Here is a 21,503-nt window from a genome sequence, read left to right on the forward strand (position 1 = left end):
ACTAAACTGATAACCCACAGTTTGAATAGCACTGACCTAGAAGATTATTCCATAGCGTGTTTTAGATGAGGTCCTGTGTCTACAATACTTGAGCAGAGTTAATTTCCAAGGTTAGAACAGTCTAAGGGGAACACGCTTATGTGGGTATAGACCTGAATAAGTTACTTATCCCTGAAGCTCAACTTTCCGTGTATAAAATGCACACAATGATGCCACCTCACAGGACTGTTGTGAGGGGTGTAGGTAACAGGCTTTCCACATATGCCTTCCTCTTCTGTTCTTGAAGGGTTTTATATTACATGTGGTTAGAGAACGTCACAATTTAACTTAATGAGGACATTCTGATGTGGAAGGGGGATTAATACCAAACATAGTGACTGGAAATCCTTAAGAAGAGAGTAACCCTGGGTGTGTGGTTCAGGCAGAATCTTGCTCAGGGGCAGAGTGCTGGGATAAAGCCTCTTCGAGACGCGGGGATAGGGAGACACGTCTAGTGCACAGCGATACTGCCACTGAAATTTCCCTGTGTGATCCTTTCCTAGTTCTTATCACACAAATATTGTTACTCATTTAATGATTTTCCCTGCTAAGATCTATGCTTGGCTGGGAAACAAAGGTGCTCAAAATATTGCAGAATTATGCAGAATTATGAATGAGCTTGGGGCATCCCATGTGGAAAATTCTAGCCTAGGAAGAGCTAAGGGAGGAGCTGGGAAGCCTGATTTAGAAATTTTCAAGGTAATAAACACTAATCACTGGGGTAGCGTGATTTGTTTTATAATAGAGCTGCTTATATAGATTTTTCCAGTCTGTGGGAGCCTTGTACTTCTGTTATCCTGGAAGAGACTGATTTCCTAGCACTTCAGCTCCTCTGAACCCCTGGCATAAAAGTCCGTACCGCCTGTGGCATTGTTTTCTTGTGATGTATTATACCTCTCCTCCCCATGGGATTATAAATCCCATGAACCTGTTTTATGACAATAATGCCCGTTGTTTGGTGACTACCTGCTCTGTGTGTGCATGAGCACCTACCATCACAGCTACCACAGCAAGGTAGATGTTGTTCTATCTCCATTTTACAGATGAGGGGACTGAGGCTCAGAGAGGGTATAAAACTTCCGCAAGGTCACACAGTTAGCAAACAGCAGAGTCTGGATTCAAATTCACCTCTCTATGGCCAGAGCTGGGGCACATACCCAAAGCTCATGGCACCTCCCTTCTTCGTGGCCCCAGACAGCTGCTAACTCAGTATCTGGCATGTTTGCAGCGCTCAATCGATACGTTTTGATGGTTGGTTGGTTGACAGACGCAGGACTCTGCGGTCTGATTCCCCACAGACAAGTAGGAGCCTGAAATTGCCATGTCCAGGTTGGAACCGAGGGTTTCAGGATCCTGGGCCTGGCATGTGGGGACACTGCTTCAGAGCTGACAGCCAGGGGTGTGGTGATGGGAGAGATGATGCCTTAGGGGGAAGGGAAATGGAAGGCCAGTAGGCTGTCTGAGTCCTGGTCTGGGGGCTAGCGAGAGAGAGAGAGAGAGAGAGAGAGAGAGAGGGAGAGAGAGAAACTGAGTGATTACATGCACTCAATGGAGAGCAGAGGATTAAAGAAGGGGAGGCAGGGAAGTGGAGAAATCCTTTGAATCTCAGGAACAGCCCTAGACTCTGTAAAGGACACCTGCAGATTCCTGCCAGGATGGGAAGGAGCAGAGAAAGATGCTCCTCCTGGCTCCAATGACTGGCCTGTGTTACAACTCAGTCCTCTTTAGCCTGACTCGATTCCAGCTGTAGATCATTTTCATAGACTCATGAAACTTTAGGGCTGGGAAGGACTTCGGAGATTATTTGCTGCCATCCTGTGGCAAGATCTCTCTCTCTCCAGATAAAGTCACCCTGGACGCACAGTGTGAAAACAAAAGGAATAATAACATCAGTCCTCACAATAGGCAGAGGTGATAGTAAAAATACTTTACCATTGCTAAAGCATGGATGCTGACTCATCAGAAATGACACGGCAGTAAATAACTGGTGTGCTGTACTGTTGCACTGTTGTTCAGCTGTATTTTCAGCCCAGGGAATAGTCACGGTTTAATGAGCGTGTGTATATGCTGGACATGAGCTAAGTGTTACCTAATTAAATCCCCATAAAACTCCATGCCCCCAATGATACTTGGCCAGAGGAGGAAACAGTAGGTTTAGAGCAGTGATGTTACTGTCCCAGGACACACAGTGCTGAAGTGGAAGGGTCTGCTTTGAACTGGGAGCTCCTGATGGCAAAGCTCATGCTCAGGCCTGACCACTCTGGGGTGACTCACACTGTCTTGTCGGCACATAGTCGGGACAAGGCTGGAACAAGGAAGCACCTGCTTGGAGTCGGAGAGTTGAGACATGTGGGTAAGGGAGTCTTTTCTGTTCTGCTTAGATTGACAACTTGATTTCTTCCTTTGAGAGATGGTTATGGCCATCCTGGTCTCTGATTCCCCATAGGGTAGAAGACACATAGTAAATGGTGATCTCTTTCCCATGTCAAGGTTTTCTTTGATTTTTTTGAGAGTGGATTTGAAAAACTTTTCTATTATTTTTACTTCAAGCCTTCTCTCCACTTCAAGAGGACTCTTACATGAGGAGAACAGCTGGACTTGATCCCAGCATGACCCTCAGGGGCTAGAAGCCCTGGCTGGGGTTCCCTTCCGGTGTCTGAGCTCTACGACTCCTCGGCTCTTTCTCCAGTGTGGGTCCTTAGTCTTTTCTCTCATGAGGCCTGTAAAGTGCAGCAACGAGGTCCTGGCTGACCCAGCAGTGTGACTTGGGGCAATCCACTGCCTCTCAAGAGGGACAAGTGGAAGAAATCGAGGGGAGAATAACATAGGCCAGACATAAAAGCCCCAAGCAGTTTGAATTTCATAAATGAATATATCCCAAAGGGAGAAATAAGGACTTCTTAAGCAGAAGTGAAAAATCAGTCTTTGAAAAGACAGTGGAAAAATCCATTGAAAGAAAAAGAACCCCAGTGAAGATTTCCCTGTTACTAGGGCTCATTTTTCTACAATAATAATAATTATGATTATAATTACAAAATATTTTGGCAGGAAAAGTTAACATGATTTTCTCTTTTGCTTTTCTGAATATACTTTCTGCCAAGCAAGCCAAGAGCCCTCCTCGGCCTCAAGAAATTGGGATAATTACAGCAGAAAGAAATTGATAGTATTTACGTTCTGATTCTCAAAGTAGGGTCTGATTTTAAGGCAATAGACTTGAGAGCAGGCATTGTGAAGAGAGATTTTCTAAATTCCTTCATTTCCTTCTTTGGCTTATCAGCACCGGGGCCAGGTGAACCAGACCACAGGGTTTTACCTGGGAGATTCATGCAGGAAGAGAAGTGGGTGACAGAAAACCTGTCCCTTCCATCCAGGGGGTGACTGGAAAAAGAAGGGAGGCCATGAGAAAAGTTTTTGTTCAAGAGGCAGGTGTCACCTAAGCTGGGAGAAGCCCGTGGGCAGAGATTCTCTCCTTTATTGTGCTGGGCTGCCCTGCGACAACAGAGGGTGTGGTTTGCATAACTGAGACCTCTCTCATTTCCTGTGTGGTACTGATATCAGGTTGAAAGCCTGCAGGTCTGACAGGAGCCCTGCCTTGGTGGGAGTGAGTTCCAGGGCTGGATAAAGAAAGTGGAGAAGAAGGGAGGGAGCAGAAAGTATAAGGGGTTGCGCTCAAAGATGCTGAGGATTTTATATGGAAGTTAGCGAGTTACCCGATAGAGACTGCTTAGACGGGCAAAGACTGGGATTGTCAACCTGGAGGATGAAGAGAGAAGTTAGAAGTAAAATAGAGAATCTCCTTCCTGTTGAGCCCCCAGGAGTATCCCATCACACCTTGAAAAATCCACAGTCCTTTCTGTGCAAGACCCTCTGGGAGGGCCCTGCCTCGGCCCTTCTCTGAATCCTCCCCTTTCTCCAGACACCTGGCCCCCTGGCTGTTCCTCCCAAGCAGCTGCAGCTCGCACCTGCGCCCCGGGGGTCTTTGCACTGGCTTTTCCTTCTCTTCTAATCCACAGGCTTGATCTCTCACGCCATTCAGGTCCCTTCTCCTGCAGAGCCTCCTCAGGAAGAGCTCCCTGCCCATCCTCTTTAAACAGTGCTCCAACCCCTCTCCAGACTCTTACTGGTTTTATTATTCTTCCTAACAATGATTACAACTTGACCCTATGTCTTAATCATCTCGGGCTGCCATAACTAAATACCACAGATGGGCGGCTTAAACAACAGAGATTTATTTTGTCACAGTTCTGGGAGGCTGGAAGTCCGAGATCAAGGTGCCAGCATGGTCGGATTCTGGTGTAGGGGAAGAAAACATTTCCTCTACCCGCTCTGGGTCCTTCTGGTCAGACAACGAATTAAATTCACGTGAGACAGAATAACAGGAGAAAATTAAACAAAGCTTTATAATATGTATGCACGGGAGAGGCTCAGGAAAACTGAGCAACTCAGCCAACTGGCCAAGGCTGCCTGTTTAAGTATCTTCAGCTACAGACAAGGAGGACATTTGGGGTAGTGATTTGGGTCTTCAAAGGGGAGGAAGGCAACCCACATGGAAACGAAAAAGCCAATGTTTGGTAAAAAGAATTTTGATAAGAGTGGGCTTAGCAAGGATCCTCCCAGTCTGCCAGAACCCAAAGTTATCTATGGTGATGGCCTGTCCTGGGGACAGGCCTTTATGTTAAATTTCTTTTAGGCAGTTAGGGGGGAAAGGTTGAATCTTCTGGCTGAGTCTGAGCCTTTATTGTCTTCAGCTCAAAATAATCCACATACCAGAGTGGCGCATCTTGGGGCGGCCTACCCTGAACCCCATCACTGGTGAGAGCTCTATTCCTGGCTTGAAGACCACAGCCTTCTCCCTGTGTCCTCATGAGGCCTTTCCTTGGTGTGTGTGTGTGGAGAGAGAGAAGGCCACCAGTCCTGCTGAATTAAGTGCCTACCCTTATGACCTCATTTAACCTTAATTACCTTGTAAAAGCTCTGCCTCTGATACAATCATGAGGGAGGTTAGGACTTCAACATAAACATTTTGGAGGGGATGCTATTCAGTCCGTAGCACCCTTAGGGTACACGTTTATTGACATGTAGCTCCATGAAGTGAGGGACAGTATCTCTATATCACTATGTCTCCATTACCCATTACTGTGCCTGGTGCATAGTAGGCACTCCATAAGTATCTGTTAAATAAATAGAGGAAGGAACCACATTTTCTCAGTCTATTCTAGTGGTAGTGTGAACAAATTTATGACTCCATTCTTATAACGCCCCAAACAAGCACCATTTATCAAGCGTGTACATACGTCAGTGACTCTACCTTGCTTTCTAATCTAATATTCAACAATCCTAGAAAAGAGGAATGATTATCATCGTGAGGGGGAAGAGCAAATTGAAGTATGGATAGGTTAAGTAAGTCATCCAAGGTCACACAGCTCACAGGCAAAGCCAGGATTAGGACCCTATGGTCACCTTCAAAGTCCATTTCTTTTTAGACTCTAAACCATGGTTCTCAGACTCTGGTGTACATGAACGCCAGCTGGAGGGCTTGTTAAAACAGATTGCTGGGCTCTTCCCTCCCAGTTTATGATTCGGTAGGTCTAGGGTGGGATCTGAGAATTTGCATTTCTAATAAGTTCCCAGGGGATGCTGACACTGCTGGCCCAGGGACCGCACTTGGAGAATTACTGCCGGATGTTTCAAGGTCCTTTTTCCATCAGACTTCTGAATGATTTTCTGTCTCTATAGCCTTGGCCTGAGTCCATCAGTAATGAGTTTCTAGTAAATGCTCAGTGTTTCCATATAGTCTGGTTTGGCGTGGTCATCAGGAGCCTGAAGAAAGACCTCTGCCACAGGGTGGCAGCAGCATCCCAGGGACAGAGTGTTTGGCCTTGCGCTGGGGACAGCTCATTAGCACACCATGGCCTGGGTTCCCACAGAGCTCGGGCCTGACCGCCTCCCCATTTCCCCTTGGCAGGGAGGAGGACGGCGGAAGGGGGCCTGGCAGAGGGGGAGGTCGTTGGCACACAGACGGGCAGTTTTGTTCTCTGGGAGACGAGGGAGTAAGCTGGGTGGTCTCTTTAGAGTGCCGAATTGTGCCTTTCACAAAACCACCATGCAGTGTGGGGCTGCTGGGAGAGCCGGATGAGACAAAAGGCCCCGGAGGAGACTGGCAGGGGCTGCCGGTCCAGCCGGGCGCAGAGGCCTGGGCCCCTCAGTGAAGAGGCCTGGCAATTTCTCATGATAACTGTTTCCAGGGGTGACAGGCCTCTGCAAAGCCTCCGTCCCAGAAGATGTAGGTCTGTGGCCTCCTCCGGGGGTTCCGTCCTGCGCACAGTGGGCCCAGATGGAGCCAGGGAACTACTCCCCCTTCCTCTGGCGTCATCCCATGCCCCTTCCTCCTTCACTGAGCTGGTTTTGTTCTAAACATCTTAAGAATCTTCCTAAGTGCCAGGAACTGAGCTGAGAATTTTCTATTATCATCTGTTTAATTCTTGTCACACTCTCGTGAAGAAGATATTATCAGACTCATTTCTGGTGAGGAAGTTGAAGTTTGATCTATCATTTGCCAAGCTTAGTTGACCGTAGAACCCCACTTCCACACCTCCTCCAATATACGGACACTTGATATGAAAATTGGTTTGGAGATTGTGGCTTTCATCAACCCCCACGCGTACAGATGTGGACTCTGAGGGACTGGTCAAGGTACCACAGTTAATTAAAAGTAAGTGAGAGACTAGATTTCATTTTCCTTGTCCAGGTCTGCTTTCCACTCTACCCGCCAGTGAAGCCATGTTGGAACTACCATTACCACGAAGTCAGTAGATTAAGTCCCAGGATTAATCAAGATGGTCCAGGGACCCTGATGAAACTGCTCAAGAGTTGAGGTGGAACAGGTGTGGATTCAGCCTGGCATTGTGGACAAGTTTGAAGCCAAAGGCCTCTAGGTTTTAGGAAGCAGGAAGCTATTTTTAGCCTAGCTGTGTTAGTTTTCTAACTCACATGTGGACTTTCTCGAGTCGGTTTTCTACTTCTTTGGCTAACAGCTCATCATCAGCTTAAATGAAACAATGCCTCGCGGAGGCACTGCAGTGCCAAGGCACTGGAATTTGGTGACAGTTTTCAGACTTGTGTTGCTGACAGACTCTCTGAGTGCTAAGTCCTCCCCAGGGCAGACCCCATCATCAATTCCTTTTGTGGCTGAGCTGACTCCTGGATGGTCTTTATTTTCTCCTGCTCTATCTGCAAGCTCCTGGCTGGCTGCCTTCAGGACTTTTTATGATCCCCTGAATCTACAGAGGTGAAAAGAAATCCAACAGTTGTCATCTGACACCATCTTCTATGAGACTCGCTGCCGTCTTTAACATGACTGCACGTATGTGGTTATTGAGAAAGAGTTTATGATTTTAAAGGTCATGTTTTGTCTTCCTTCTGCAGTAACAATTGGGCCCTGCCGTTCGTATCCTTTAGCCTCAGCTTAAAGAAGGGCTTTTGTGGGAAAGATGCCCATCTATGGAGGCTGGAGTTCCTTGAGGAGACTTTGAAAAATGCCTCATTCCTAACTTTACAGCGACTGGAAAATTATGGTTTTTGAATAGCGCAATCTGAAAAAAAAATATGGGTGCTTTTCTAAAAGGAGCACCCCAAATGAAAAAAATATGTTCATCATTGGAAACAAGATGTGAATGCCAAAATGTTTCAGCCCTGTCACGGATTACAGAGAATATTTCATGTTTGGAGTGGGGAGGGAGGGCAGGAGTAAGGAGTGAGAAAAGGAAGAGAGAAAAAAAGGAAAGAGAAGAAAAGAAAAACAGATGTGAGTCAAAATATTTCAAGCATGGGTAACTGAAATACTGTCTAATTTATTAAAGACTGTTCTATGAAGTCTTGAAAGTGATCGATCAGGCGTTTTAAGTTCAGCCACAAGATTTAGAAGCACATAATGAGGGATAACGTCCCCAGAACAAATAAATAGTAGGATATGTCCCAGATCTGGACTGCCTTTTAAAATGCGTTTTTGTCTGCAGAGAGAAATTAAAAATTAGGATGATTACTTTTAACGATCACACACACTCTTTCGCCTATAACAGCCACTTCATGGAGGCAAACATAAATTGTCTTGCATTCTTCATTTAACTTGCATGTAGGGTCGCCAGATAAGTAAAAATACAGGTTGCCCCATGAGATATTTTAAGACATACTTACACTAACATATTGTTATTTAATACATATGCTAGAACATTATTTGTTACTTATCTGAAATTCAAATTTAACTAGGTGTCTTGTATTTTATCTGGCAACCCTACTTGTATGCGAAGACTCAGTAATTAATGTGATTGTTTCCAAACGAAGGGCAGTTTTGTGGGCATGATGAGGGAAGATCAGCTGGAAAATGTTGCCGTGCCGCTTTCTGAGTACCTGTCTGTGCCTGGGAAACATAAGTGATGGAATGGGAGGTGAGAATCCAGAACAGGATGGCAGAAAAGGAGGTGGGAGGGGACAGAGGGTGGGCGCTAGGGAGACAAAACAGAATACCCAGAAAGGAAGGGGCTCCTGGCAGAGATTATTGGAGAAGCAGGATGACCAGAGGAAAAAGGCAGATGGGGGCACTGAAGAATTTTAAACCGTTTGATGGCTTTCAGATATTGAACCTCCCTCTGTTCTGCAGGCCTTAGAATTCCATAAAGGCTTATCCAAGCGAGTTTTCTTTAAGGAGGAATTCAGTCCCTCCCCGCGAAGAGCTCCGCGCTCCCCCTGGTGGTGATTATGGGTATCGCTACCCCAGACCCTGCCTCATTTATCCGGCAGATTGCACTTCTCCCACTTTCCCTCTTAGAATACTGCCCATCAGCTTCCCTTGCTCTTCCTTCCTTGCTCTTTTTCTCTCCGCTTATTTATTCAGAGCCTGCTTTTGGCGTGACACCTCCCAACTGCTCTGGCCCCCGGGAGAGGGCTACACAGAGCTGCTCATTGTTGCCCCAGTTTGGGGACCACCCGGGTGAGAGAAGTGGCAGTGCACCGCCGCGGAGGCCAGGTGACTGACAGCAGCCTCGGGGCGAGTGCCCAGCCGGCCGCCCGGCGAGAGGGCGTGAGGTCAGGCCCTCGTCACTCAGCTCCCATCCAGCAGGAAACGAGCCCTTCCTCCAAGTTCCCTTCACCTTCAGACCTACACAACCAACAGCACTAAAGTCTCTGTTTCCAGCTTGATGTATATGAATTAAGGCCCACAAAAAAGGATTTTACTTGAGAAAGTGCCACTTTTCAGCTTGGGAAAGGCAATCGGGCTTGGGGTGGGGCAGTGGTGCCAAAGGCATAAATATGCAAGGGGCGCACATAGACCCCCCCCAACTTCTCAAAGTGTAGGCTTTAAAAATTTTTTTAGGAATGTATTTCCTTATCAAAAACATTTAAAGAAATGTTAACCTGAAAAATTGTCATAGTTCACTTGGGAACAGATCTGTGACTACCACACATAGGGATCTATGCTCCCTTCCCCATCATCTTAGCCACCCCCTGGCAGAGCTACCATGTCCCTCAATCGGAATGGCGTCTCCACAGATCTTCCACCAGCTGACGACCAGCTTCTCAGGCTTGCACTGTGGAGTGGGGCAAAGTCCAGTTTAGGCTGCAGAAGGGAAGGAAACTGGTGACTACAAAAGGAAGCACTTCCTAACGGGGGATTGACCTTTGGTGGCACTCCCAGGAATGCTTTTGTGTCCAGAATGTCCCACAGGCGCACAGCTATGGATCCCCTCAGGGCCGCCAGAGCAGGTTGGGTTCCCTCAGGCTGTGAGCAGCCCTCCTTCCATTCCCCCAGTCAGCCACTTGAATATCATAGATGCCTTGAAAAAAGTTAGGATGCATTCATCAGTGATTTGTAAATTTTTGGGTCAAAAGATCCTTTAGAGAAATAGACGGAAATTAAAGATTTCGACTCCAGAAAAAAGGCAAATGCACAAAACTGTCCCCATAATTTCAAGAGCAATATGAACTCAATGAAATCTTCACATGGATGGCCTAGGGGTTTGTGGATCCTTCTTGAGAGCCCCTCTCTCGGTGGGTGCCACCTGCAAGTAGAGGGTCAGATTAAAGGGTCTCCAGACACAACTTCAATCTGGGCATTTCATGACATTGCTTGACAATTCTTTTTTCTTTTTTTTTTTTTGTGAGGAAGATTGTCACTGAGCTAACATCTGCCGCCAATCCTCCTCTTTTTGCTGAGAAGATTGGCCCTGAGCTAACATCTGTGCCAATCTTCCTCTATTTTATGTGGGATGGCCCCACAGCATGGCTTGACGAGTGGTGCGAGGTCCACGCCCGGGATCCAAACCTGCAAACCCCAGGACACCGAAGCGAGTGCTCAAACTTAACCACTACGCCACGGGGTCGGGGGCGGGGGAATGAGCTCCCACCTGCCATCTCTTTATTAAAAAGCATCACGGAAAAAAGCAGTCACCCATAAGTTGTTCTTCAAAAACAGAACGGTTCACTAGCACAATGGCTGTTTCTGAAATATCCCTTGAGATCTTATTCAGCTCTTTTCACAAATGGCAGTAGTAATCACATAGATAAATCTACCTAATTTGAAGGTCAGACAGGAAATTACTTTTTTGGAAGAACCAATGGTGGCATTATATTTTTCTAATCCCAACATAGAAATGATTCAATTTATCTGAGAAATTTGAATCTGATGTGGACAAGTGCGTGCAGGCTGTTACAGCAAAGTGCGTTCCTCACCAGCTCCTGTTTCCAGCTCCATTCCTAGGAATTGGGCAGGGAGAGCTCGTCCTTATTTATTTTCTTGTGGCCAGCTCCCCGAGCTGGTCCTTCCAAGATTTTACCTAGTAAAATCTAAAAACATCTGCATGGTATTCTTCCTAAGCATTGCCCTGAGCTCACTGCAATAATTTCACAAATGAAAAATTAATTCTCCTTCAGGGAGAAGAATAACAACAACATGCAAAGGTATAATGTAAAACTAATTTTTTTCTTTATTGAAAATACATCTACAAAGTAACACTTCTCAGTCCACACTGGGTGCATAGACATGCAGAGCCTGTGATGGGCTGGCGAGAGGATCATCCTAGAAGACCTGCTTTCCACCAGAAATGGTTAGTATAAAAAAAGATCACATTGTGTAACAGAATTAATTTGACATGGTTAATTTTTGCTCTATTGGTGTCATAAGATGACAGCCATGTACCTTAACTTGTAGTGTATTTCCCAAATAGAGCCTTGACATTAAATGGTTACTCCACCACAGCCTAACGTTAACTTTTGTATACACATAATGCTCAGGATCTCTATAAAAATATCTCTAGTTGTATATCAGAGGATGTACGTCTAAATTTTCAGTCTGTTAGCATAATTAAGTCAATTTTTCACCATTTTCAGTCAGAAACTCAAACCATAGCTGGTACTGTCCGACAGCTCCCCCTCTGCGTCTTTGACTGGATACTCCTTAGGGGCTACAAAATTAATCTTTAAACTTGGGAGCTGCCTCGACTGAAACTAACGCCCCTGCTGTTTTTCTCTTGGAACCACAGTGACAATGTCTTCATACTGATTCATCTTCCACCATTTCTCTCAGGGACATAAACAAAACAAAACCAAACTCCACTCCAGCTGAAGGTTTTGAATGACTTGAGAAGTGGAATTTCAACACAAAGAAATATCTTGTTTCTCTCATTCTAACAACTTTTGAGTATAGTCAAAAGCCTTTTCAAATAAGAGACCACCCACCCAGCTCACAGACCTCTATAAGAGAGAGAGCTCATTCATTTGACTTGTTTAAACTATATAAGAAGTAACCTTTTATTTTGATATGCAGACTTCCTTGGGGAATAATTTTGAACTGAAGAGAAAAAAACGTTTCTGGTTTTAAAAAAATGAACCTCCCCTTTTTTTATTATTCTTCCTTAAAGATGACCCATAATCTTGGTGTTTTAAAATCCTCTCTTTATAAAGTCAACCGTGCTCCACTCTTTCCTAGCCAGCTCTTTAGTGTTCCACAGTAAGACCATGAGCACCCTTGCTAGTTGCTAGTCTTACATTTTATTTTTTAAAAGCCTAGCCTCAGTGGAGGAGTGGTGGGAGACAGCCTTCCCAGAGCAGTCCCTTCAGTTTGGGAAGAGTAGGGAAGAAGGGAATACTTCCCCTGTTGGGAAGAACTGAGCAGAGTTTCATGAATAATTCCACTCCTGGGATAGCCTCCAGCCCTGTGACTTGTATAAGTGACATTTTGGACACAGGACCTGGTAAACCTCACAGCCATCCCGCTCCTACTTGGGAATGTTCCTTCCCAATAAATGTCCTTTCTGAAAGTCCCACAGTCCCTGGAATGATACTTGCTACAGGATGTTCCGAGGGAAATAGAGGGCAGGCTCGTTCACAACGCCACAGCATGCGTGGGCCAGAAGAGGCCATAAAGGCATCTAGGGAACTCATTCCTTTTAGAGATGAGAATATTGAGGCCTAGAGATGAGACGGAACTTGCCCATGGCCACAGGGAAATTTCACTTTATGTGCCTCCTCACAGCTGTGTTGGGTGGGTATTCATGTTGTCCTGCTACTAATAAGATAAGGACACAAATCAGAACGGTAAGGGGAAAAAACCCTTCTACTGTCCAACTGACAATTGATTGTAGTTTATCAAGTTGTTTCATTTGGATGCTAAAATTGAATTGTATTCTGAAGGATTTTTAAGTTTTGAAAGTTGACTTAAAAGCATGTTTTTAGCCTACTCTGTTTGACTCTTTAACTTACTTAAAAAAATCACATTTACAGGATTGTGTGCCACATAAACTTCTAAGATCTGATCAAGACTATTTTTGATCTCTGTACCTTATGAGATAAGACTAACACGAAATGACTCAAAAATTTCAAATGTGGGATGAAAACTACAGATTTTGGCCGCCACAAGATCCTCCCTTGTTTTTGGATGAATATTTCCCAATCCTATCAGAGTAGAGAGGCAAAGGGAAGTAAGGGGTTTACTGGAGAGAATGAGTTGGAACAAGATGGAAACATTTCATAATAGTTTTCAAACACCTGGTGCTCAAGAAAGCGTTTTCTTTGTTGTCTACATCTTGGTTTCACTGTCAATGGGTTTTTCAGTCTCGCTTTCCTGGGCAATCAGCTGATATGGTTTCTTCATTTCATTCTCTTCAATCACTGAATTACCCATTTCAACATCTCGGTTCTTCAGTTCATGTCGTGACAAGTGCTCAACAATGCCAGCTCCAAGTGAGTCTCCCAGCACATTGGTGGTGGTGCGGAGACGGTCCCTGCGGGGAGGGTGGGGAGGAAGGAAAAACGAGGCTCCGATGAACATCATGTGATTTCAGCTCAGATTTTGAACCATTGGCTAAGTCTTTGGAGGTATCTCTTAAAATTCTGCTTGGTGTATCCACCAACTGCATGATTACATAACAGACTTATCAGGTTTATAATAGTAATTATTAAAAGTTATAAGGACATAAAGATTATGACTTTTTGGTTACTAGTTAAGAGTACCAACAGTAGGGAATGACCCTTCCTTTTCTCCTTTTATTTAAAATTTCTCTTTGATTCTCTTTCCATGACTCACCTTTCTTTATTCCAGCAGTTCCCAAAGTGTGGTCCAGGGACCCCTGGGGGTTCCCTGAGGTCAAAACTATTTTCAAAACAATGCTAAGACATTATGTGCCCCTTTCACTCTCATTTTCTTATGAATGTATAGTGGAGTTTTGCAAAGATTAAAACAGAACACAAAAGATATCACAACAGATTGAAAGCAGAAGCAAATAGGAGACTCCAGCTGTCTTGCATTAAGCCAGACATGAAGGAGATTTGCAAAAATGTAAAATGATATCATTCTTTCCCTTAAATTTTTGGTTTGGGAAATGGTATTTTTTCATAAAAATGTTATTTATATTAACATGTAATGAATTTAATATTGTAACCTTTAAGTGAAATTGCAATTTTAAACATTTCTAAGTTTTTCTCATGCGATAAATATTGGCAGATAGAACTCACACACATAAAAGCTTTTTGAATCTTCAATAATTTTCAAGTGTAAACGAGTCCTGAGACTAAACACTTTAAGAAGCCCAGCTTTATACCATAAAGTGCTCACAATGGTTGAGTGCTGACTGAGGGCTAGACAGTGGGGTGAATGCTTTCCATGCATCACTGCATTTAATCGTCACAGCACCACCAGGAGGTAGATGACATTGATGTTCCCATTTTACAGAGGAGGAAACATGGTGGTTGGGTAACCTGCCCAGTGTCACACAGGGAAGGGACACAAACAGAGATCCAAGTGAGTGTGGAACCCCTGCTCTCCACTGATTACCCTCGCCCCACATATCATGCCTTGAGCTCACTGTCGGACTCCCCATGGTCATTAGATCTACTGAAGTCAACATACGTTGACTCCAGCACCTTCTGTGTTCTATGCATTCACTTTTGGCATCCTGGGGAGAAAGTTTTTGAAAGTGGAAGGGAGCTTGTGAGAGAAAAGAGGCAGAGGATGTCAGCTGGAAAGGTGAGGGAAAAGGGCAGAGGGATGGGCCCTAGAGGTCAGGGTCTGAGTGTGTGGAGCGTAGTTTCCTTGGAACTTTCCCCAGTGCCAAAAATCAATTCCATGCAATGACGCTAGCTCTCTTCCTGCTGTCTGCACACCCCCTCTCCCTGTTGGGATCAGATGGGACGTGTGTGCTGCATTATGCCATTGGAATGGGAAGCACAAAGAGGAAGGGCCTGAGCCAGCACGGGAGGCCTGCAGTTCTGTTCCAGCCACCATGGGTTGTGTTGTGCAATTCAGAAATAGCCTTGCTGATTTATGTTGACTGTGCAGACAGCGGGTTTCCCAATCCCTGAATAGCTTTATGGAGTGAGGAGTGTAGCAGCCAGATGTGCCCCACAGGCTGATAAGGGAGTGAATGTGACGGTGTCTGGGGCTTGCTCTCCAGATAAGGGCAGGGATCAGGCAGGCATTGAGGACAAACTACAGGCCAAGCTGCCCCTCTTCTCGGAGCTCTTTTGGCAGCTGTGCCAGGCTGCCTGGCGCCCTAGAATGACAGCAGGGGGCCCCGCGACAGCAAGCGGGGATGCAGTGGAGCATACTCACAGGAACCAGTCTACTGCAATGATGAGCGTGATGTCGTCGGTGGGCAGGCCCACGGATGTCAGCACGATGACCATGGTGACCAGGCCCGCCTGAGGAATCCCAGCTGCTCCAATACTGGCAGCTGTGGCTGTGATGCTGTTAAAAGAAGTTCCGAAACAGAAAACATTCGTACAAATCTCCCCTAATACAGAGTATACCCTACAAAACATGCCTGGCGGCAATGCCTGACTTGCCAAGTTAACAGAAGAGGCTGTGCTTTAGAAAAATGCAAAAGAGATTGTAAAACACCCATTGAGCTTATAATCATATTAGCTAATATTCATCAAGTGTGTATTATGTGCCGTCTGACATACCAAGCATGGCTTATCTCATTTTATCCTTACAACAACCCTTAGGTAGTTGCTCCTATTATTATAGCCATTTTTGAATGAAGAAGTTGGTGGCTATATACTTTCTCATGTACCTGAAAGTACTTTGTAAGGTCTAAAATGCTGTATAGTTACAATAACAATTTGTCTCTTACCATACCTCTATCTAAGTAGAGGATTGTCAAGATACTGAACTTGCATGATTAATGTGGTCAGAAAAGAAATCAAATCTATTAATTTAGAAGCAAAATGATTTATGAACAAAGTTCTCTAGCACTATAAATATTTTTTTCTGGAGGCTGTGTGGACCTGGTTTGTAAGACACATAACCTGTCTGCGACTGAGTTTGTTAAATGCCTAGTTGATAGGGGCATGTGAGAATGTGAAAATGTTTTAGAAATGGTAAAATATTACCTAGGTATAAAGTGGCATGCATAAAGTACTAAGTCTGTGGCAGAGACTGTTCATGGCTCCCCCATGTTGTTCTCCTTCTCTGGTACTAGAATTTTTAGCTGGAATGTGGCTGCTCAGAATGAAGACTGTATTTCCTAGCCTCCCTTGGAGCTTAGACTAAGTTCTGGCCAATGATACGTGGACGAAAGTGATCAAGCAACTTGTAGGCTGTGTCACTCCTCCTCTTCCCACTGGCTAAAATTTGGAGGTGGTGGTGAGCTATCTTGGACCACCTGGATGAGGGCAACACCCCAGGGATGATGGAACCACAAGCTTTGGTCCCTCACACTGTAGAACACCTACCAGCCTCGAGGCTTTGTGGAACAGAGGTGCTCCAGGTGACAGAAGGGCAGTTCTATCTTGGTTAAGTCATTGTTATTGTTATTATTATTTTTTAACTCTGTCACATGAAACTGAAGCTTTTTCATAACTCAGGGTTTTTCAAGCAGTATGCCGAGGTATGCCCAGGAATAGGTTATAAGTGAGCCGAGACACTCATCTCTCAGTCCCAGAGGAGCCAGACTGGGCCTGGGGCTCCCAGAACCCCCAGGCCAGTCACCTCTGGCCATGATCAGCTTCATCTTTTTTTACCCCAAAGCATCCTACAACTAGTTTCATTTCCCAATAATACAAAACATATATAGAGTCTAACGTAACTTATTTCTTTTTTTTGGAAGATTAGCCCTGAGCTTACTGCTGCCAATCCTCCTCTTTTTGCTGAGGAAGACTGGCCCTGAGCTAACATCTGTGCCCATCTTCCTCTAGTTTATATGTGGGACGCCTGCCACAGCATGGCTTGCCAAGCGGTGCCATGTCCGCACCCAGCATCTGAACTGGCGAACCCTGGGCCGCCGAAGTGGAACATGTGTACTTAACCGCTGTGCCACCGGGCTGGCCCCTGTAACTAAATAAACATACACACATACAAAAAAATGTGAGGAAGCTGATAGAGATTCAAAAAGACTAAAGTGACATAAAAACCAAATGCAAGCCATAAATCTAGATTTGATCTTGGTCTGGGGAAAAAGCTATGAAGGATATTTTTGGGACAACTGGGGAAATTTGACTATAGACGGGATATTCTGGAAGCATTTCTAAGATTCTTATTTTTGTAGTTATGTAGAAAACTACCCTTATTCTTAGGAAATGTATACTGAATTATGTACCAGTGAAATGTCATGAAGGCAGAGGAACAGAAAGAGAGGAAGGACGAGAAAAAATGGCAAAAAGTTAACAATTGTTGGATCTAGGTAGAGGGTGTTTGTTATGGTATTCTTTCAACTTTCCTATATGTAAGATAATTTTTATAATAAAAAGTTTTGAAAGAATTAAAAAAATTGGACTTATTTTGATCTCAAAAAGAAATTGCTAACGATAATTAAAACGTACATGAACACAATGAAGAGTAGGGTCTGCTCTGGATGTGAGGCCTTAAGTTTCCATTATACTTACTCACTGATCTGTTGTGCATGTGCGTGGACTATCTCTAGAAACATACAAAAGAAACTACCAAGTAACAGTGGTTGCCTCTGGAGAAGGAAAGGAAGAGATCAGGGGAAGGCATGGGAAGGAAAATTACCTTTCACTAGACACCTCAAATATAATAGTTAAAAAGATAGTCCACAGACGCACACAAAATAGCCCACCAAAATCAAATTCTCAACCTATTTGTCAGTGTGGTCTTTCATCTATTTTATGCTGCCCAAAAATTAACCCAAAATAAAATGTTAATCTAGTTTGTCAAGTGTATTTTTGTTTTCCAACTGTCAATAAAAGCTAACATATTTTAATGCCTTTTGAAATTGAAGTACAAGCTAACATTTGTGAAAAGAGAAATATCCATACTATGTATACTGCAGATTTTAAAAAGAATGAGCTAGATATATTTTTCGATGGTATGTTGATAAGCAAGCAGATCAATCAAGTGGCAAGCAGTATGTATGGTATGATTTCCTTAATTATGAAAAAAAGCGTGTGTGTCTATGCATTGGAAGGAGTCTTTACACACTCAAATTAACAGCAGTCACCTATAGGAAAATGGGTGTGATGGTGGCAGGCAAATTTCACTTTTTACTTTATATACTTTCATATTATTACAATTTTGTTATTAGTGAATGTGCACATCTGTATTTTTTAAAAAACTAATAAAAATATCTAAATATCAAAAATAAAACTATTCCCACAAACCCCAACCTCCTGCTTCTCTCTGATCGCCTTCCCAACCAGTTTCTTCACTCAATCCCTGATCACCATCTCATTGTTTAAAGTCATTCTTAAGAAGAAGTTATGTAGAACTTTCCTTGTACCTGATGGTAATAATCTGTCCAAAGTTCAGTTCAAAGTTGTTAACTTGAGCTATGAAAATGGCAGCCAAAGCTTCATAGAGGGCGGTTCCATCCATGTTAATGGTGGCCCCTACTGGGAGCACGAATCTGGTGACGCGTTTGTCCACGCCATTGTTCTCTTCCAGGCACTTGAAGGTGATGGGTAGGGTGGCAGAACTGAGAATAGTAAAATAGGGCAAGTCAGCTGACATCCTGATAGTTCAGACAGTGTCTGTGCATTTGGCATTTTGGACAGAGAGTTCCTTCCTCTTCCATGTGCCAATTTAAAGGGAACTAAGTCAGCACTTGTATAAATAGGGTAGCAGGATTAGGAACAGTGTGGGTCCCCTCACTGGGTCATTTGGCAGCTCTCCTGCTTCTGGGTTCCTTCGAGAGGCATCACTTATGATTATTGCTCCATCAAAACAGCCTGTGCTGAGTCACTCTGCCATCTCTCCCTCAGGCAAATGTCAACTGGAAGAGAGAGATGATGGGGGGCAGGAAAGGACAGCTGATTTCCATTTTGCCCCCCAAAAGGGTATATAGCCAGGTATTCCCTGAATCCCAAATAGGTCTGATTGGCATCAGAAGTGAAAGAGCCAATTTATACGCCTGAAAGTTTAAAACCTGGAAAAAATGCCTCTCCCTATCCCCAACCTGAGGGTTCTGGTTCAAAGTAGAGTTTGAGATACGTTTTCTGACAGGAGCAAACCACACATACATACACACCTGGAAGAGGTTCCCAGAGCCGTGATGAGTGCTTGCAGCAAGCCACCGATGAAAACCCAAGGGTTTTTGCGTGTTACCAAGAAGTAGAGGAGGGGCAGGACAATCACTGCGTGAATGAGTAAGCCCACGATGACTGTCACTGTGTACATGGCAAGCTGTCCCCCAATCACGCCCATGTCTTCCATCTCAACAATTTTCCCTGCAATCAGGAAGAGGATGCCCAGAGGGGCGTACCTATGTAGAAGCAACACACGCACAATTGGAAGTCTGATTTCCAACAAGCTATTCCACAGGAATTATCAAGTGATAAGAAAAAGTGAGACAGAGTTGATTTCCAAACTTTCCTGCCCAGGATATTATCAGGACTTGTAGAAACTGTGAGGTTCTTTCTTTTCTTTTTAAAACATAAATATGGCAGAATTAGGCCTCCTCTCACTTAGAATTTCTCTAAGTCACAATCCTTTTCCTCCTAAACTTGTGAAAAAAGGCAGGTACAGAGGTTCTGTTATCCACCTCTTTCTTCCTAGATAACTCTCCTTTCGCCATACCTGGGGCACTTTTCTGACCCTCAGATGCCACCTACTCCCACAGCCTCCCACTCCCTTGCTAAGCGTTCTGAACTGCCAGGATCCACAGAACCAGCGAATCCACTGGATCCAGACTTCCGGGAGCATTTCCCACATCAGAGCCCAATTCCCAAGTTAAAGCAAGATGCATACAACGCCGTCTCAGTGTTTTAGATTTGCAGCCAGCTCTCTTACCCAAGGACCGCTTTCATTATTTTTCCCATATTACACACCATTTACAATATTACTTAGTAGTAGTCTTCAAATCAACTCTTTCACTTAAATAAATTTACTCTAAGAGGAAATTTTATGTTATAGTGCAAATGGAAAACTAGTACCATTTGCCATAAATAGAAGGCAACCGTAAAATAAAGTGAAAGCTATTAAAATGAACAGCTTGCATGTATGTTCTACCACAACCAGGACATAGCGGTTCTAATTAGGTTGTTACTACCCACAGGCTGCTACTGCCATTTGTGATCGTTCCCCTGTAGACTCGGCAAGAATGAACAACTGAGACACAAAATGACTTGTACACACTGAAACAACCCCGGTGGTTTAAAGGCCCCGCTGCTGGCTTTCAACTCCCTTTGTCTGATGTGTGCAGTAAACTACAACTTAACTCACACGGCCAAAAACACAGAGGCCAATCCCCCTTAAGGAGAAGGGTCTGCTGAGAACTGTGGAGGATTTATTTCAAAATGAAAAACACAATGCTCCTTTTAAAAGTCCTTTAAAAACACAAGCCAGGAAATTATAGGAGTACCTGTTTTCAGAAATGTAATAACTCAATGTTGAAGTGCAAGGGAATGTACAGCTAGAAAAGCTACATGTGAGGTTCATTCAGCGGCCCTGAATAGGCTTCTTTCATAAAAGAGGTGAAAGGTGGAGGCATTTTAATAATATGAAGATAAATGTCCACTTTCAGTCCTGCCAGGATTTCAAAGGAGGGCCCCCAGGATTTCAACTGGGGGCTCCTGTGGAGACCACATTCTGATCAGTCTTTGTGCCCAAGTTCATATCCATCTTGTACAAACTCCTGGAAAACAGATTTCTCTGGGCTTTAGTGACAATAAAGACAAAGGATATTTTTAATCATGTTGGTGAGTGCTTTTCTTAGAAATGGATGCCTTCCTGCCTCAGGTGCCAAGAAGGAGTCTGGATTAAAAATAAAGGAGAAAGGGAAAGCAACTCCCACACGAGGCCTAAACCAAAGTGTTCTCTCCCTGCTGGGGAGCGTTTACTTTGCAAGGTCAGTGTTTCTCTTTGCGTTTAGTCTTTTCCTTTGTCTCCGGCACTCAACTTTATTTGAAGGAAGTTTGGTTATAAATTGTGGCTTGGCATTCTATAATACTTCCCATGAGTCCTTCAGGCACGCAGCAGAAATGCCATTTACATATCTTTCTTAGGGCTGAAACAGGAGTGGAGATCTGTTTTTCTGATGGTCTAGAGGCCTCTAAGTTTGTTTTTCTCTCTACTGGAAATATTCCTCTTTTGGCACTTTGTATGGCTGCCTTCTCCTGGTCATTCAGATCTTAGCAAAAAATGCTACCCCCTCAGAGGCCTTTATGCACCACCTGTTTTATTTTATTTTATTTTTCATGGCACTTGTGACTAACACATATGGTTGATTCATTTATTTTCTGTCTCCCTTAAAAGAATGTAAGATTCAGGACATCCTTGTATGTTTTCTTCATTGCTATATCCACAGTGCCTGGTACTATATGCTTGGTACATAGTAGACCATCAATAAATATTCATTGAATAAATACATAGATATAAAATGGAGGAATGAAGAATGGGATCCCATTGGCACTGGGGTAAAGGAGCTGACACTTTTCAAAAATAAGAAAGCAAACTTATTAAGAGAGGCTAGCAGATAGATTCAAGGCCACTATAGGCCCAGGAAGTCATTGATTTTCTT

General features: G+C 44.1%; 1 protein-coding gene across 2 annotated transcripts in view; it reads right to left on the reverse strand.

Annotated features, from left to right (window-relative positions):
- Positions 1-10,995: 10,995 nt before the first annotated feature.
- The window catches only part of SLC1A3 (solute carrier family 1 member 3), a 75,317-nt gene continuing 64,809 nt past the window's right edge, over positions 10,996-21,503 (reverse strand). For both annotated transcript variants that reach the window (XM_001499617.7, XM_070245911.1), the window contains exons 7-10: positions 19,014-19,247; positions 18,267-18,461; positions 15,140-15,274; positions 10,996-13,313 (exon numbers count right to left, since the gene is read on the reverse strand). In XM_001499617.7, the coding sequence (XP_001499667.1) occupies positions 13,109-13,313; positions 15,140-15,274; positions 18,267-18,461; positions 19,014-19,247 (769 nt within the window). In that variant the 3' untranslated portion in view covers positions 10,996-13,108. The remainder of the gene's footprint in view (positions 13,314-15,139; positions 15,275-18,266; positions 18,462-19,013; positions 19,248-21,503) is intronic.

The sequence above is a fragment of the Equus caballus genome, chromosome 21 (genome assembly GCF_041296265.1).
Source record: "Equus caballus isolate H_3958 breed thoroughbred chromosome 21, TB-T2T, whole genome shotgun sequence".
Lineage (NCBI taxonomy): Eukaryota > Metazoa > Chordata > Mammalia > Perissodactyla > Equidae > Equus > Equus caballus.